This window comes from Nannospalax galili, unplaced genomic scaffold, assembly GCF_000622305.1.
Source record: "Nannospalax galili isolate Female #2095 unplaced genomic scaffold, S.galili_v1.0 scaffold1223, whole genome shotgun sequence".
Taxonomy (NCBI): Eukaryota; Metazoa; Chordata; class Mammalia; order Rodentia; family Spalacidae; genus Nannospalax; species Nannospalax galili.
Genome location: NW_008349784.1, coordinates 308,898 through 328,761, shown reverse-complemented (window position 1 = coordinate 328,761; position 19,864 = coordinate 308,898). Strand labels below are relative to the sequence as shown.

The 19,864-nt window shown below is 51.0% G+C and overlaps 1 protein-coding gene across 1 annotated transcript in view; it reads right to left on the bottom strand.

The window, feature by feature from the left end:
- Positions 1-19,864, bottom strand: part of Tcerg1l (transcription elongation regulator 1 like) — a 254,902-nt gene that overhangs the window by 134,437 nt on the left and 100,601 nt on the right. The window contains exon 9 of the mRNA XM_017801666.1: positions 16,901-17,098. Coding sequence (XP_017657155.1) covers positions 16,901-17,098 — 198 coding nt within the window. The remainder of the gene's footprint in view (positions 1-16,900; positions 17,099-19,864) is intronic.

Genomic DNA, 19,864 nt, shown 5'->3' with positions numbered 1-19,864 from the left:
GAAATGTAGATCTAGGAAACCCTTGTCCTCTGCAAGAGCAGCCAGTGCTTTTAACACTGAGTCATCTCTGCAGTCCTACAAGTTGACCAGTTAAAGCATACTTCACTGAAGATTGATGGAGGTTGAACTGGCCTATTGCCCACTGGAGCTGACAAGCATCCTTTTTTAAGCCTCTCATTTCTTCTATCACTGAAATATTGAAAGTTCCTCAAACTTACAACAAGGCCCAGAACAGCCACAAGTCCAGGGCACTTATTCAGTTCTCTGATCACCTGTTAGCTCACAAATTTCTAGATCAGGAACCACTGCATGGAAAAAGGAAAGCACCTTTCAAAGCTGTGCCCATGACCAATGGAAAACTTCCAAGTTCAGCCCATCTTGGCCATGATTTGCTCAGCCATCTGGATATCCACCCCTACCACTGAGATCCCATCCTCCATATAAGAAACGTGGCCTTATTGATGAGAGGCGTGTGGCCATTCAGCCAACAGACAGGCTGGTAAGTGACACTGTCCTGGGTCTTTCAACCACCACACAGAAGGCAGCTGGCAGAGAGGGAACACAGTGTAGACCGCAAGAGAACCACCCTGCTGAGCTCAGCCCCAGGCTGTGTGGAAAGGAGAGCTAAGCACAGAGGTTGCTTTAAGCCACTGTGTTTTGGGGGTGTTTGTTGTGCAATGGTGAGTGACTGGCCCAGAAACTGATACCGCAAGGGGGTGCTGTCTGAGCAGAACTTGAGAAGTTACTTAAGGAGTTTCCCTCAAGACTGGGGTAAATGTTAGGGAACCGCTGGCAAAGCTAAAAATAGTACATGTGAGGTGGTTGTGTGAGGGTCTTAAAACAGTCAGCCACACTACTGCAGGGCAGGCTGAAGGACTTGAACTAGCACGAGGCCCTGAGGACCCTGGCAGGTGGTTTCCAGAACGTCGGCTGGCTGTCTTGATTGTCTGTAAGACGTAAGAAGATGGGGCTGGTGAGATAGCTCCGCAGTTAAGAGCACTTGCTGTTTTTGCAGAGGATGCAGGTTTAGTCCCCAGCACCCACATGGCAGCCAACAACCATCTGTAACTCCAGTTCCAGGGGTCTGATGCCCTCTTCTGACCATGGGCATTGCAGGTACGTGGTATACTTACACACATCAGGCAAAACACTCCTACACATAAGATTAAAATAAATCCAAAAAATAGGTTGAAGATGCAAGAAGATAAACAACGAAAGGAGCGGCTTCTGTTTGTAAATAGACGGGGGTGGGAGGGAGATTTGCTGAACTGGAAAAACTACCGTTTCTTCCCAATCTTCCTGTCTGAATGCATTTTCCATCATTTCTAACAAAATACCCGAGGCTGGGTACTCTACAGATAGAAGTACCAGAGCATGGCACAGGCTTTGTAAGCGGCTGTATCACATCATGCTGGGGGCCATGACCGTGGGAGTGTGTGGAAGAGAGAGATCCTATGGAGACCCAGGCGGTCAGAGAGAAGGGGCCTGTCCTGCATTGTTTCTCATCTCTTTTTTTTTTTTGACTATCCCACTATGAGAACTAACCAGAAGTACATCATTTCCTTCTGAGGGCAGTGCCCCGGTGACCCCTAACCCTCTACTGCGCTCCAACTCCTAAGGGCTCTACCACTGCGGAGACAGCCCACCAAGGGCTAAGCCTCTGACACAGAGCCCTTGGGAAACAAACACTCAAACGTGTTTGAAACACCGTATTACCTGGTAAGAGAGTCTCAAAGTGGGATGAGGACTGGACCAAAGACCAAACACAGGACTTTAAAAAAACACTATGGCGTGAGTCATAGAACGGCTGATACCGTAGACCACTCTGCTTGGGATGGTTTGGTACCCAGAAGGAGCTAACACTCTTTATGCAACATTAAATCATCAATATAACCTTCCCTCCTCACTGAGTGCCAATGGCCAGGGTTCAAAGACGACAGATCAATTCATAATGATATCAGCACTCCAGTTAGGATGTAAAGAACAACATAAAAGTAGCATCAGCTAGGAGAGGAGGATCTTGGGAAGGGAGGCCTTGGGGAGGAGATCTCAGTCTTCCTCCTCAGTCTTAAGCTCCGTGTGTATTAGGTATGTGATGAAAATAAATATGACAAGCCAAGATAAATGTTAGGGGGGAGAAGAACGAGTGCACCCCAGCACAGCACAGACCTGAGCCTCAGAGGCTTCAGGCATTTGTCCCTGAGAGAGGGTGGCTTACCTGCAGGATGACAGCCATGTATGGTGGGGAATGTGGCGTAGGGACATGAAGGTGGGGCTTTCAACAGTCCGCAAGGGTGGTCAGATTTCAGATGTCTAAGGCAGAGTGTCTATAAGAAGTCTAACAAAGTTCACCCACTGACCATGGCCAGACTTTGGTCTCAGAAGTATTAGAGTGTAGGAGATATACTCCCAGAGAAGCTAAAGTCAGGCAAAGGCCAGGTTGAGTTGCTGGCTGCAGAGGCCTCCAAAGGTTGTGGTCACTGAGGTCACAGCACAGTAGGAACGTGCTTTGCGTCTGGGCAAAGTGATCTGTTTGGCCAGGTGTCCTAGCCCACAGAGGAGCTAGAATGCTGCCTGGAGGCCTGACACCTTCCCTATGTGAGAGACTTGCATGCTCTACCACCTCCAAGGCTCAAGTGGTCCAGTGTCATCTGCCCTGACACTCTGGGGAGTCAGAGTGAGATAAAAGGAAGAGACAGGTGCACAGAGGGACCCTGACAGGAGTCACACAGGGAAGGAGATGACACAGGGCTGAGGGAGTGGCACACAGACAAACCAAATCTCCCACTCCAGACACAGGCTGTGCTGCAGGACCAGCAGCATTAATTATACCAACTGGAACTAATCCTCCAGAGGAAGGCCTAGAAGCCTTCTTGGTAACAGACCTGTGCTGGTGGTAGCCTGCCAGGCCCAAGCTCTGAGAGGGGCTCATTGGTATGACTGCCACCAGCCTGATGTGCAAGATCTGTGACTCTGCCATGGGCTGGAAAATAGTCTGCAGGACGTAATTAAAGAGCCCAATGAGAGGAGGCTCTGGAGCGACATTAATTACAGCATTTAATCCATTAGGGTTGCCCGGTCTAACCTCCTTGGAATCCTGCATTTGTATATGATTAATTATTTGGGGGAATAACAGCCAACATTATAGCTTGTTAATAGGTTTAAAATAATAAATTAAAAAAAGAAAACCTGAGAGGTTGAAGCCAGGTTTAGATTCCTAAGTGCTCGGTTGTCTTGTGAGCTCATTCCTTCCTGATGCCCTTTTCCCAGCATTCGAGCATTTTACACTATCCACAGTGCTGTCCACAGCTCCCTGTCCCCCAGAAAACCACGAGCCATATGGACACCAAGCCTCCTCAGTATCCTCTAGTCCGATGGCCAGGATCAGGGTGAGGCCTTCCCAAAGGGCTGCCTGATAGAGTTCAGCAAGCTATTGGTTAAATATTTAGTTCAGATACAGAGCTGCCCAAGTGCTGAGCTAGCAGTCAGGAATGGAGATCTGTGCGTGAATGGGGGCACGTGGGGCAGTTTCATCAGTCAGGGAGGTATGGCGGAGTGGGTTGTAGAGGGACAGACTGTACCCCACAAGAAGTCTGGGCCAGAGTCCCCATGGTGGGCAGGTGGATGGCACTGGAAATCACACCCCCAATGCCTTGGTTTGTTAACTTGTTCTAAGCACACACACTCTCACCCCTCCTCTGGGCTGAGTATGCTCAGCTGTTCTGTCCCTGGGTTAAGCAAAAGAGGCCACAGAGGAGTGAGCTTATGGCCCTGATCCAACACCAGAAATGCTGGCTGGTCTGGAAGACACCGAAATTTTCCAGTAAATCAGGCTGAGTAGACCCCAAGCACAAGAGCCCCAGAAAGAACTGAGGCGGGGTGGAGGGGGATGAGGGCTGGTGGGACAGGTGGTACCTTCCCTCCACCTGGACAGCTCCCTGACTTTCCTAGTTTCCAAGGTAGCCACAGGCGGACTAGTGCCTCCAGGTGCTGTCCCTAAAGGGGGAGGGAGACTATAGGGATGGTGACCCCTCAGGCCTTACTGAAAGACCACATGTCTTTTCTACCCTCAGAAGAGATGTCTCATTTGGGGCAACTGGAGTGTCTTCACTTCCCACTTTTTTCTAGAACAATCCAAACTCACAGCCCCGTGTGTCTTTGCCTTCTCCCCAGCACAGCTGCACATGGGAGCTGGCGATGGACAAGCAGCTGAGGTATAATCTCACACCTCATCACTCACCCATTTAAACCACACAAGGAGCAGCTGGTACTAGAATCAGGGTTACGTGCTCACGATACTGTCAGAAGATCTGTTGCTCTGCATTGCTTGTCTGTGTTGGAGCGTAGATGGGCCTTCGTTCCTTTAGGTTGGTGAAATGGACTGCACGTAATTTATCCACTCAGCACTTGGGTGTTTTTATTTCTGTTTTTTTTGTTTTGTTTTGTTTTGTTTTTTCCTGAGACAGGGTCTCTCTGTAGCCACAGCTGGTCTGGAACTCGCTGTGTAGATCTGGCTAGGCTTGATCTCACAGAGCTGCACCCGCTCTGCCCTGCCTCCCAACTGCTGGGATTAAAAGTATCCACAACTACGCCTGGGTGTTGGGTTTTACTCAGGATCAGTGTTGTATCATGGGCTAAGTTTGAAGTGTACATGTGTTTTCACATCTCTCGGGCATGTATGTACCTAGAAGCAGACCTACTGAATCACAAAGTAGCTCTGTGCCTAACTATTTGAGGAGCCCGACCCCTTCGGGGGGCGGTTCTTCCTGCCTCACAGTCCTACAGCAGTGTGAGAGCTCTGGTTTTCTTCTACGTTTTGGCCAGTGTCCACGCTGCACATCTTTCTTACTTTGGCTACTTGGAAGGTGAGAGTGGTACTTCACTGTGGTGTTGATTGGTGCTTTCCTGATGACTAGTGATGCTGAGCATCCCTTCCTGAACCTACCAGCCCAGCCATGGGAATGTTTCCTTTGAGGAAATGTCTGTTCAGATCCTTGGCTGTTTGTTAGCTGGTTGCTTGCTTTCCAAGGGTGCCTTTGCAAATTCAAATGACTCTTTCAAAGACTTCATGATTCTACACCTCTTGGGAAATGGCAGCCACAGGAAGTCCACAGCACAGAGTTGACACTACAAGGAGCACATCCTCCCTGTTGCAAGCAGGCCTCTATCAGAGTCCTGACATGGGCTACCAAGAACCAGTACCTCACTCCTTCCCAGCTACTCAGCACAGCATAACTGCCCCCATTCTCTACACCAGAAATCATCTGTTATTTCTTTCTCCAGATGTCACCTGAGAAAAATGAGCATAATAAAAATTACAGCTTATTTAATAAAATTATAAAGATATTTGAGTGCAGTTTGGGATCCATTCGATGCAAAGTGGGCATTAAATATGCGAGTGAGAATGCCATGCAGAATCTGGACATAAGAGACTAGAGTCGGAAGTGAGCAGGCTGGGCAGAATTTGGGAGGCAGCGATGGAAGCCATGAGACCAGATGGCGTCACTGGAAGTTGAGCCTGCAGCTTAGGCAGTTACATTGTAGAAGCAGAGGGTGGGCTGGGAAAGCGGAATGCAGAACTGAGCCCAAGAGACAGGGAAGAGGGGAAGCAGCAGAGGATGCTGGGTGTTTCATGCAGGCAGTGGGGCTGGGGAAGCAGCAGAGGATGCTGGGTGTTTCATGCAGGCAGTGGGGCTGGCCTGACGTGGGGGCAGGGGCCGCACAAAGTTTCAAGGACAACCTGATTAACTTTGTCAAATGTTCATGAAAGGACAGTAAGAGGAGCAGGAAAATGTACCTTTTGGATCCTGGAAAAATGCAAGTTAATTGCGGTCTTGACAGGAGCAATTTCAAGGCCATAGGCAGGTCAAAGTTTGCCAGGATTAAGTCCAAGAGAAGCCAGGAGGAGATTTTAATTGGCAAGTGTGCCAGTTAGTTTTAATTGTGATTCAATCTAGTCACCTGGGAATAGGTAGTTCAAGTGAGAGTTCCCCACATCAGATTGGCTTATGGCCATGCCTGTGAGGGATTGTCTATGAGAGATTGCCTTGACCGATGACTGATGTGGTAGGGCCCAGCCCACTGTGGGCAGCACCATCCCTAGGCAGGTGGGCCTGGGCTGGATAAGAAAACTGACTGGGAATGATCCAGGGACCAAGGCCAAAGCAGCAGTCCTCTGGGGTTTCTGCTTCAGGTTCTGTTTGAGTTCCCGCCATGACTCCCCCAGTGATGGACTGTTACCTAGGAGTGTGAGATAAAATAAACCCTCTTCTCCCCAAGTTGCTTTTGGTCACGGTGTTTTGCATAGCCACAGAAAGCAAATAGGACAGTAAGTATGCACACCTTATTTGAAAGAAATCTTATTTAAGGAAGGGAGAGGCAGGCTGAACCAGAGACAGGAAGACCCAGGGTCAGAGACACTACCAGGCTCTCTCATATGCAGAGCTCAGATTCCCCATGGGTCAGCACATTCCTCCCACCTAGTGGCTCAGAGCAAAGTCTTGGGGATCATCACCCTTGACCCTGTCCTTCTCTCACACCTGAGAGTTCTACCAAACAGGCTCCTGCCTGATCCTTTAAAGGAGGTCAGTCTAAACTCTGACTTCTCCAATCTACCCTCCATCATCTGCTTGGCCCCAGCCTCTAGCATCTCCCCCATATCTCTGTGGTCATTACAATACCCACAGCCCAGGTGTCGGTCCACAAACAAGTTAACCCTAAGTGGCTTCTTGTTGCCTCTGTACACTTTGCAAAGTCCTTCCAAGGCTGGCACACGATAACCATGAGATGAAGAAGGTGGCCGCACCCGTGGTCCTGCCCTCCTCTCCCGGGAGGCTGCCCCACATGTGCATCTCCCTCACAGGGACCCTGAGGCCCAGCTCCACAGGGTCACAGCACACCAGAACCAGGCAGCCCATCCGATACCAAAGCACACCAGGGTCTTGGTTCATTGGTGAGCGGAGCCATGCCAGAGAGAGAAGTGGATTGGCCAGCTTCTTTACTGCTGTGCGGTGTTACAGGGGCTGCACACACACACACACACACACACACGTACACACACACACCACACATGCACACACCCATGCACCACACACACACGCACATGTACACACACACCACACACACACTACATACCATACTACATACACACCACACACATGCACCACACACACACACACCACACACATGCACACACCCATGCACCACACACACACGCACATGCACACACACACACTACATACCACACTACATACACACCACACATATGCACCACACACACACACACCACACACATGCACACCCATGCACCACACACACACGCACATGCACACACACACCACACACACTACATACCACACTACATACACACCACACACACACACCGCACACACACACACACACACACACAGGCTCCCACTGCTGCTCCCTGACCCACCTACATGCCTCCCTTTCGTGGTAAGTCTGCTGGTGCTTCCTTCCTCTTTCCACAATCTGCCAAATTCATTCGAAGGCCCACTGAATGCCTACAACACGCTCTATGGATTAAGGTTATATTTTATTATTTTTATTTTATGGGTATTGCCTGCAATATGAGTGTACTGCCTGCATGTATGTAAGTGTACCCGTGTCATGCAATGCCAGTGTAGGTCAGAAGAGGGTGTCAGGTCCCCTCGAACTGTTGTTACGGATGGTTGTCAGCTGCCATGTGGGTGCTGGTAATTGAACCTGGGTCCTCTGCAAGAGCAGTCAGTGCTCTTAACCACTGAGCCATCTCTCTAGTCCCATGACCATTATTTAAAACCCTGCCCTTGTGCCTACATCTGTTACTCTGGAACAGTGCTGAGGCAAGTGATGTCCTGGGGGCAGCTTAGAGCCCAGGTCTCTTCTACCTCATCTCTACCAGCGCTGAACCCAGGAGGGCCATGATAAACAACAGATATGGCTCAGAAGGCCCTTTTTTAAAAAATCAAACCTTGGATGGCACTCAGGTTCCATACCCATGGCCAGAAATGCCGTGGTTGTAAGAACTGCGAGTCCCTGACAGCTGAACCAATAAGGCCTCTGGAGAGGTACTCAGCCTGCTCTGCTCTTCCTGCCTGCGCCCTAGCTTGGCTCTGCCACGAGAGGCTGTTTCTTTTTACAGAAGCATTCACCTCCCCATGGACTAGGGTAACACCCTCTTCCTAGGACCACCCTGACGCCATGCTATGTCTGGGTGAGGGGCAGGGCGGACGCACAGCACCTGTCCTCATCAGGAGTACATAGGGAAAGAACATGACTCTTTACATCCTTGAGGGAAGCCCTTGCCTACCAGGCCCTGCTGGAACCAGCCAAGTCCCCAGCAGGACTGAGCCCACTATCCATGAGTCACATCCTTCAGAGGCTCTGTGTCTGCTTGGCATCCTAACCACACCCCAGCCAGCTCTAGACAGGACTGACAGCGTCCAAGGGAGGTGAGGGCAATGGTCTGGCCTTTTGGCCTAGTGCTGTCTCCTCCCTGGACTCACATCGGAGTACTTAGACCCTAGTCTGGAAGGCTCCGAAGCAGGAAGTGTCTGACTGACTAAGCTAGGAGGGAAGTGACTTATTCCAGAAAAGTCAGATTTTCTCTCTACATTTTCTACACAACATAAGAGCATCGTTCTCCACCTTAGAAGACACATCGCAGTTGGAGAAAGGGAGAGGGGAGTCGGGAGCATTGAAAAGCACACGGTCTTCCCAGACTCTGGGCGTCAGCAGCTCCAACTCTCTGCTGATGAGTACAGCCTCTCCTTTCATGGACACACACATTCCATGTCCTGCCAGTGGAGACATATTCCTTTCCTTTGATTACGGATGTAATCTGAGCTCTTTCTACCTGTGCACGCTGCCGTGCTACGTGGGCCCCGGTCTGCATTAGAAGCGGTTTCCTCCTGTGCAGCTTCTCCTGGCTTGACTGGACTCAGAGCCTCGCCTGCACACTGGCTCTGCACACAAGCAGCTGCTGATTGTGAGGCTGGGCACCCGCCCTTCTCAAACCATCCCAGGAAGCAAAAGCTTTAAGCTTGTTAAATAAGAACACGGGAATACAAAACAACGCCCTGTGCTTGCTCGGAGCACAAGGAAAACAAAAGCCTCCTCCAGCAAGAATGGCCATACTTAAACAAACAGCACACACCTGCTGAGCATCCAGTAACAGCATCAGGGAAAACACTGGTCCCCCAAGTCTGGGGCTCCAGGAAAGCAACAGGATTCTGGTCCTGTGGCTGACAGTGGGGCTAAGGCAGGTGAGGGGACGGGCCCAGCTGAGACGGCTTGCCACAGGCCACCTGCTCCTGTACGCCTCCTTCTACAGACACCCAGTAGGACCACGGTGCTGCTGACTGTGTGGGCTTCCTCCAGGGACCTGAAGCCCATCACTTTACAGGGGCTGTTTTAGTTTCTTCTCTGTCACTGTGATAAAATACGCTGAGAAAAGCAAGTCACAGGAGAAAGGGTCTATGTGAACCCACTGGTCAAGACACAACCCATGGTGGACAAGTCACAGGAGAAAGGGTCTATGTGAACTCACAGGTCAAGACACAACCCATCATGGTGGACAAGTCACAGGAGAAAGGGTCTATGTGAACTCAGGTCAAGACACAACCCATCATGGTGGACAAGTCACAGGAGAAAGGGTCTATGTGAACTCACAGGTCAAGACACAACCCATCGTGGTGGACAAGTCGAGGTAGCCGAGGACTGAAGTAGGGAGCCTGAACGTGAATGCTCAGCCCATTTTCTCCTTTGCTTCAGTGTAGGGTCTGAATCCAGGGCATGGTGCTGCCCGCTTTTAGTATGGGTAAATGAACCACTCTATGTGAACTCACAGGTCAAGACACAACCCATCATGGTGGACAAGTCACACCCATCGTGGTGGACAAGTCGAGGTAGCCGAGGACTGAAGCAGGGAGCCTGAACGTGAATGCTCAGCCCACTTTCTCCTTTGCTTCAGTGTAGGGTCTGAATCCAGAGCATGGTGCTGCCCGCTTTTAGTATGGGTAAATGAACCATGTCAATGAACCGAATCACCACAATCCCTTACAGGTGTGGCCCAAGACTGACAACTCCCTCACAGGCACGGCTAGGGGCCTGAGTCCTAGATGATTCCAGATCCTGTCAAGCTGACAGTGAGCCTTGACCATTACCAAGGTGAAATACAGTTGCGGTGTCGGGTCACAGCTGCCTGTCACCCACGTGCCGCCTGGACTGAAAAGAAAACCCGAAAAGTGGCTGACGTCACTTGAGGTGAATGATGTCAAGGCCAGTTTGATCTCTAACCTCTGCTTCTCTACTCTTTCTGCTGTGCCCAAGTGACAGCACATCAACACCAGGGGAGTCGATGACACAGTGCAGAAAAATGCAGCAGCCAGAAAAGAGGCTGCTGGTTCACCAACTGCTGGTCTGGAAGCTATTCTCAGCAGGAATTTGTCACAGCTGTGAGGGGACAGATGACCCAAGCTGCCCCCAAAGCCAGTCTGGCACTGCACATGTATTCCTGGCTGAACTGAATCAGAGCTAGACTGGGGCACGACCTGGGGGGATCAGGCAGAAGTGTCAAGATCAAGGACTGGAGGCTGAGCAGCTAACCCCAGGTCCCCTGTCACCACTCCTAAGCACAGCCTGAAGGTTGGCTCCCTTCAGCAGCCCACTGACTCAGGGACCTACAGGCCTGACAGGTAGACACAGAGTCTACAGGAAGAACTGGTACCTGCCACAGCTGCCTATTCCTGCAGAAAGGCTGGACTTGGCTAGGGGTTCTCATCCTCTTCAAGGTCCGGGTTAATAACCCCCAAACCATCTTTGCTATCCCTGTGCTGTGGCCCGGCTCTCATAGCATCTGCCTCCAGCACCCAGCCATTCCTCTGGTATGTAAAGGTGGGACCATCCCTATCCTTGGGTCACAACCCCAATGGTTGCCAGGCCTCCCTGTATAACCCCATATCCCCTCCCCCTCTCCTTCCACTCAAGTCTGTTACAAAGGAAACAATCAACAAAGCAAAAACAGCCTTTGTATTGGGGAAAATATTTGCAAATCAGTATGTGCAAAGACATTAACATCAAAAATTTAAAGAACTCACAAACTAATTGCAAGAAAACATATAAAGCAATCAACTAAGGCGTAGAGGGTAGGGATAGAGTCTCACCCTCATGGCAGACGGCCAGAGAGGGGGTGCAAAGGCTGGTAGCAAAGCCCCATTGGGAAAAGCGGGTCCTGACAGCTGTGCAGTAGGTGGTCTGCTAGGGTGGCACTAACACAGAGGGAATGGCCAGTGCAAGGGCCTCAGGCAGCATGAGGCTTGCTGTGCTTGAAGACCCAATGGCCAGCGCAAGTAAGGCCAGGCCGGAAGACGGAGCAGTACAGGGCAGTAGCTCAGACTGGCTACACAGAGAGCACTCTGAGACTGGGGGTGGGGGCTGGGTTTGCTCTACACGCCACAGGAGGCAGGCATTGGTAGCAGGGGGTGCCTTGAACTGGTAGAACCTTGAGATGTTAACTCTGACACTTTACATAGAAACTGGCTGTTCAGGGAAGTGCAGAAGCAAGTGTGTGCAGCTGTGTTGTCCTGGAGGAGGAAGGCAGCAAAGGGTGGCACAGCCCCACGAGGGGGACTGAAGTCCTGGTGGAGAGGTGTCAGGTAGGAGGAAAGCAAAGTGAGCCCTAGGCTGAGGGGGGGAGGAAGGGATGAGGCTGAGGGACACAGCAGCATGGTGCACTTCAGACTGGAGATCTGCTCTGGGATGCACAGGAACCCACAGACACAGGGCTGCAACCTGCAGGGTAGAAGATCAAGCTGGGAGAGTGACCATCCAGGATGAGGCCACCCCAGGAACACTGACTGGAGGTGGACAGCAGACTCCAGAGACATGACAAGGGGCAGAGCAGGGGCAGAGGCATTTCAGGAATGCCTATGGCATTTCAGGAAGCTGCCGGCATGTCCCACAGAACAGCTCTGCATCCTGTGCTTCATACACCAGTGAGCAGAGTGCTCTGCAAGCAAGAGCCTGTGAGACAACACAGGAAGGATCACATGCAAAAGGCCAGCATAGGGCTGGAGAGATGGGTCAGTGGTTAGAGCGCTGGCTGCCCTTCCAGAGGACCCAAGTTTGATTACCCACGTGGCACCCACATGGTGGCTAACAACTGTCCATAACTCCAGCTCCAGGGCATCCAGTACACCTACCTACACGCAGACAAGACGTTCATATACATAAAAAAATAAAAGTAAGAATTTTTACAAAGACCAGCACAGAAGAATGTGTAACTACGGCTTGTTTAAGTAAAATTCAGCGGAGCCAGTTTAGGAGACTGTGGCATGTGGCAAAGGCACTTCGAAAGCTGCAGGGAGGAACTGGAGTACAGTTGCCTCTGAGGTGGGAGAGGCTGGGTGGCCCACAGCGGATGGAGATGGAATGGTCAGCTTTCCCCTCTCTGTGGGAGGGAGGCATCAGGGCATCTCCTACGCTAGTGCTTCCTGTCATAAACACGTGTGTTTTGGGGTGATGATGTTTCCAGTTTTGCCTTTCAGCGACAGGGTGGGCTGGAGCTCATGGAGCGGTGGCTAATGTAGACCTCAAAGTGCAGCCATTCCTGGGAAAGGTGGTGGGGATAGGAGCCCCAGGGGACGGGGTCCAAGGTAGTCACTGTGGTAGGAAGGACCCCATGTGTAAGCAGTCCTGGCTTTGAGATCCCAACACACAGAGTCGCTTCTGCCCCTCGTCCACCTCATTCTTATAGAACTCCCTCATCAGAGATAATAAAGTATACAGAGCCTTCTGCTTGTTCACATCCAGTCATGATCTCCAGGCTAGGTGACCTCCCTTAGAAATGCCATCCTTCTCCGAAGCCAGAGTCCACCTCCCAGGAATTTGGGGGTTATCGGCAATTATATTGCCACAGTGTTGCCCAATATTTGTCTTTGGAAATGCCTAAAATGCTAAGGAGTATTGTGACATTTCTTATTATGGTGGACGGAGAAATAATTCTTGGACTTAAAAAAATAAAAGAGCCAGTTTTACCCTCGGGCGGATAGTTTTGCTGTCCTTAGCGAGGGCCCAGCAGTTGTGGACTTCCCTAATGAGGGAACGGCCAGCACTTAAAAGGACATGGATGGCACCTGTGCCTCGGGACTTCTCAGACTTAGTATGTGGCTTGGCTGGCAAGACATGAGGAGACAAAAAATTGTCAGTCCACAGCTGCTCTGTAGCAGGACAACACGCTAAATTTAAACCATTAAATAGTTCTGGAAGCGAAAGAACAGGTGGCAAATGGTCTCCGAGGCAGATGGTGCGCTTTAATATCTGTATCTGATCATAATTGGCCCTACTAGAGATGGTGTTTCCACGCTTGCGTTCCACCTTCCCCACTTGAGAGCCTCGGAAAGGGTGGGCCCCACTTTACAAATAAACTCCATCATTCTTAGGAGAAAAACCACTTCATTTACTCCATCTGAGGGGGAGGGCACCTATCCCTGAATGTTGCTACTGGGCACCCAGCTCACCTTTCCTAGCAAAGGTTTGTGTATAGTGGTGGCCCAGGGACCGCAGGTCAGGTCACTCTATCTGGAGACCCCGGGGAGGTATGTCTGCTATGGTCCTTATCCTCAACTTCCCTTCAGCCCTGCTGTTGATACGAAGCCTTATCCTCCTCGCACTGAGGCACAGGTGTGATGCTCAACACCTCTTCCCCTGAATGGATTCCTTCTATAATCTGAAACCCTAAGAGACAGTGAGAAGTGAGCAGAGATCTACGACCTGCTGGCAACAGGAGGGTTCCTGCTCTGTTCTCCCTTCCCAGCAGCCCCTCCAGCTCCAGGCCATACTGCAGATCAGGTAGTATGTCTCCAAGTGAGCCTGCCCCTACCCAAACTGCCGTTTGCCTCACATGGGACTTGGGGGTAAGCAGCAGCTTTGGATTCTGAGAAGGAACAGAACAGCTCTGCTCAGCCCAACAAGGATCACCATGCTGGATCACTGACGTGCAGCCCAGCTCCCTAAGCTATGCTTCATGCAGGGACAGGAGAGAAAGGCACAACCTGCCAGTAAGAGACACGTGTTGGGGGAGAGGGGGGACCAGGCCCAGAGGTGGCCAGTGTGTCCAGAGCAGCCACAAGCTGTGGCTGTGCAGACGACCAGAAATCCCTGTTAGAACTAAGCTTGGAGCTGCCCTGGCTCCCTGTTAGAACTAAGCTTGGAGCTGCCCTGGCTCTTTCAATGTTCACCTAGAACTCTACACACACCAGGGACACAGACTTAATACAATTCTTCTTGTTCAGTCTTCTCCCCACAGAGATGTTCCCTCAGGTCCTTCAGCTAGCTGAACACACACACACACACACACACACACACACACACACACACACGGCCATACACATACACGGCTGCCCTATCTAGCTGATCTCATCTGAGCTGCCCTGTGTAGACTCTCACAGTTTAAGTGATTGCAGGACCCAGTCTCTGTCCTCGGGATACTAGTGCCAACTGCACATACCTTAACAACCAAACACTTCCTCCAGGGGATTGTATGAAATCCCCAGGAGAAAAATTGTCCCCAGTTGAGACTCATTAACCCAAACTGTATGACGCCTCTGAGGCATCTGGCTTCTTACCACATCAAGGGCACTAAAGCAACAGTCGGCCTCATCTGAAATGGAAATCACTATCCTTCCATTACAAACATTTTGCTCATCTGCAGATAAACCAAAGGCTACAGACTTTAGATGGGCCTGCAGGGAGCACACCACACAGGGCTGTGTTCTCCATCCATCCAAGCCTGCCCACTCCACACCACACAGGGCTGTGTTCTCCATCCATCCAACCCTGCCCACTCCATACCACACAGGGCTGTGTTCTCCAACCATCCAACCCTGCCACTCCACTCCACTCCACTCCACTCCACAGAGAGCGCCTCAAGAACTCTGTCTTCCTCCTGACTCCAGCCCAGTTCACCCATTTTCAGGAATTTGCTGGCAAACTGCTCCTCTGGACAGCATGTTCCTCTTCCACAGGCTCCTGAGAGTAGCCTAGAAACAGCCCTGAAGTATGGTGGGCAAGCCGTACATGCTTCCAGCTCCTTCCACTCAAGAGACACTTGATAATGGCTTTTCACCATGGCCATAGCCAGCATCCCTAGATGGTCCTATGCACCCAGCTAGGGGAGAGGCCCAGGTCAACGCAGCCAGCTGGCTGCACTCCCCAAAGAAGCTCTGGCTTGGGCACCCCTGGGTTTCAGAATTCATAGACCAGGAGAGGAAAGCCACACTATGATACAGTGTCTGGTTCTAAGATGAATTTTCATTAATGTCAGTGGATCGAGGGGTTTCAGCCCATGGCTTGACCCAGTGGGAACATGGACTCCAAACAGAGACTACCAGGGGTTTATTTCCATTATGGCTAAATGCACATTCACTAGAACATGGAAATAGAATTCAGATTTTGTTCTAGATGATACAGTGCCCTGCTGATCAATGAATTCATCAGGCTGATAGAGAATGCAAAGGCCAAAGGTCCAGGCTAAAAGGAACCCACATTAGACTCACCAGAGGGAAAGCCAGCAAGCAAGGGCACGCTGAAGAACCAGAGATGAGCTCTATGTCTCTGTCCCATAGAGCACATGTACATGTGTACATGTGCAAAGTATGCATGTGCCTGTGCATGACTGGATGTGGCATGTGGGTGTGCATGTGTGTATGCATGTGTGTTTGAGTACATGTCTCATCTAGTGACGTGTTTCCTGTTGCTGGGAATCACAGAAATTCATGGCACAGCCTGAGCCTCTTCTCCAGGTGCTTGGGATAAGAACTGTGCTGGTTTGGGATATTTCCAGATCTTGGAACATTTGCATATACATAAGACATCAAGTCTAAACATGACTTATCCATTTTCTATGTTAGGCCCACGGTCGGAGGTTACTCTATACACCACTTTAAATAACTTTTGCAGAAAACAAGGCTTTACAAAGAATTTTTCCACTTGTGGCAGCCCATTGGTGCTGTGAGTTTCGAATTTGGGATTTCTGGATGCAAGATGCTCAGCGTGCACCGACCAGGGTTGGAATTTCTATGCAAATTCCACCAAGTCACACGAACGTGACTCACTGAACAACTGGATCATGGGAATGGGAGATTTACTCTCTGTCCTTCAAGTCCCTTTTGTTATCATGTTTGCTGAAGCCAGCATTGCACAGGGACACTGGGGACAGGAAACACACGATTCCAGTCAACAGACAGCACAGAGAGCAGTAAACACACCATGTGGACACAGCAGTTTTGGACGCCCATCTGGGTGCCACCCGAGCCCACATCTCCAAGTCTCTGCTCCTCGGAGTGCTGAGATGCCTCGAGCACATCCTTCCTGACTCTTCAGAAAGCCAGCTACACCACGAGCACCAACGGCTCTGGGTCCATCACAGCTCCTCTCATCCCCTCATGCCTGGTGACCAGGACTGCCCCGTATGCCCAGAGTGACCGTTTCAATCCAGGCAGGATGCAGGAAAAACTGCACAGAGTCCAAAACTCACTCTGACACCTGGGGCTTCCTAGTAGGCAGCTCTTTCTTTCTAATACGTGCAACAGAAAAGGCCAACCAAGGTCTCGGGGTCCTGCCCTGACAGGTTCCCGCAGCACCTACAGAGCAGTCAAAGGGATCCCATCTTTACCCACACAAACAGAAATGCCACGTGGACACGGCCGGGCTCCATGGAGTCAAGGTGTATCTATACAGTCTAACATGGAGAAAACCCTCCAGAACCCCAACTGAATGCCACTCCTAGAGCCCAGCTCCAGCATCCCACGGCACATGTATCCAGAGGAGGGACAGTGGCCCTGACACCTAGCCTCCAGGGGCCTTACTCCCAGCTTGATTCCCAGTGCTCTGTGCCTACCCGAGAAGGACGCAGTCCGGAGGGGGATTTTGATGGGAGCCAACGTCAGGAAATGGCACGGCTGCATGCTGGAGGGGGACGGGCCCCGGAGTCCCTCGGGGTCCACTGAGACCATAGCGGCGGCTGTGGCTGCGGCGGCAGCAGCAGTGATTGTGATGGTGGGACCGCTGCTGATCGGCTTGAGGCTGTTATGGCAACCTGAGGAAGAGAGAGCAAGGTGAGCACAGGTGACGCACGTTTTAGTTAACAGCACCCCACGAACACAGGGAGGGGCACTGGCCTTCAATGACAACCTACGCTGGGCGGCATTCTCCCCAGAATGGAACTTGTCACCCGGCACCGGCGTGCGATGCACAGTGTCCCAGGGCTGCTGTCACCAGCAGAACACGCACACCTTCAAGGGAAGAACTTCACTGCGGTGCACGTGTGGGACACGGGTCGTCAGACTTGATCATGAGGGGTGAGCAGTTCTAGAGTGGAATCCTGGCAGGACCGAGGGCGGGCACTGAGAAAGGGAAGGTGGGAGGCTGCAGGCCAGGACAGGAGGGCTTTCCACAGGCCCCAGGGCTCAGCATATGCAGGATGCTGAACATCCACCCTGACCCAGTGCAGAAACCAGCACCTACTCAGGCTCTCCCAGATGACTCCAAGTAGGCAATCAAGGAAGGATTCTGAGGTCACAGAGAGTAAGCAAATAATGCAGGCTGGAAACATCTTTAAGCATCTACTTTGGACTCAGCTCGTCTTTCTGGGCTGAAAAGGTGCTGAGAAACAACTAGACGGACGGCCTGTCTTCAGGAGTGACCTCCCAGGAGGAGGGGCAGTTCACACACTTTCTACTTGTTTTAAGTATAGGTTGATGGGCATGAGACAAGGGGGCTGTGCTGGACAGCTTTGGTGTCAACTTGACACACCTGGGTTGAGGGAGCCTCAGTTGGGGAATTGCCTCCATTGGACTGGCCTGTGGCCATGTCTGAAGGGCATCTTCTTGATGAGTGATGTGGGAGGGCCCAGCCCACTGTGGGTGGTGCCACCCCTGGGCAGGTGGGCCTGTGTTGCATAAGAAAGCAGGCTGAGCAGGGGCCAGGGGAGCAAGTCAGTAAGCAGTGTTCCTCCATGGCCTGTGCTCCAGCTCCTGCCTCCAGGTTCCTGCCCTGAGTTCCTACCTTGGGCTCCCTGATGAACTGTGACCTGGGAGATGTAAGCTGAATAAACCCTTTCCTCCCCAGGTTGGTACTGGTCAGAGTGTTTTGTCACAGCAATGAAGAATCAAACCATGACAGGGGCTAAGAACTGGGTCTCCATTTCCAATGAGTTGATCAGCCTTTAGTGGGAGGGGGACATGTGGGCACACAAGAGAAGGGGAACGAGGCATGCTGGCATCTGGGAAGAAGCTTCCAGAAGTTCCAGAATCTTGGGACAGATGCCTGCCCTGTGTGATATAGGAACTTTGAGATTAGGGAGTAAAGGAGATAGGGCAAGATGCAGGGAGATGAGATGGGGCTGGTCAGGGACACCAGACTAGGCAGGTGAACACAGGTGTGTGGATGACACTGTTGACTCTGGGCCTCAAGGGAGATGTCTATATGGGAGAGTCTGAAGGCACACAGAAGAGTATTGAATGCCACAAGATCAGATATGTTTAAAGACTGTCATATATTACATATATATTATACGCACATATATGTATACATATATATTAGAGCACATGAAATTGGGGGTAGTAAAGAGTGTGCGGATGAGGTGGGGATCTAAATATGATCAAAACAATTGTATGAAATTCACAATTAAAATTTTAAATCTTGGAAAAAAAATAAAGTCTTGACTGTGGGTATGTCGAGGTGGCAGAATCACAGCTGAATTTCTCTCCTGCTTGTCTCTCCCTAGTTACTAAATCCCTAGGAGGGACACACACTGTCTTTTCAAATTACATTTACAGAGTAACTAAGCAGGAGCACAGAGCTTCCTACAGCCTACAGCAGTTCCCTGTCATCACCGCCTTCCCCAGAGTGCTCTGTCCCAATGCCAGTCACGAGCACATGCTCATACCCCACACTGCTAACTAAAGGCCAGCTTTCTTTCCCGGAATGGTACATCCTGCAGGTTCTGAAGAATGCATACACAGCATCCCACATAAGAGTTTCACAGCAGGTAAGTCCAGGGTGCTCCACCACCCCCTCAGCACACACCCCACATCACAGCAGGTAAGTCCAGGGTGCTCCACCACCCCCTCAGCACACACCCCACATCACAGCAGGTAAGTCCAGGGTGCTCCACCACCCCCTCAGCACACACCCCACATCACAGCAGGTAAGTCCAGGGTGCTCCACCACCCCCCTCAGCACACACCCCACAGCCACTCATCCCGAAGCACCACAGCTTGGCCTTTCGGGGAACCTTATACAATTAGAACCATTTCTCCATTCACCTGCTGAAGGACATCCTGGTGCTTCCAAGTCTTGACAGTTATGAGCACAGCTACTACAAGCATCTGCACTCGGATTTGAATGTGGGCGTGTTTTCAACTCCTTTGAGTAAACACCACGGTGTAATTCATGGATCATACAGTATAAGGGTGATTAACAGTTTTTATTTTTAATTTTGTGTGTGTATGATGTGTATATGTTCATGTGTGTGAGTGAAGGCCGACATGTGCTGTGGCACACATACAGAAGTCAAAAGACAAACAGGTATCCATCAGTGACTCCCACCTCGTTGGAGACAGAGTCTCTTACCTGCCATTGGGTAAGCCAGGCCAGCTGACCCATGAGCCTCCAGAGCATCTCCGACATGCACTGCCCGTCCCACCTTAGGAATGTTGGGATTACAGGCACATGCTACCAGGTCTAGCTTTACCTGAGTCCTTGGGATCCAAAGTCAGGTCCTGATGCTTGTGAGGTAACATGCACTGCCCGTCCCACCTTAGGAATGTTGGGATTACAGGCACATGCTATCAGGTCTAGC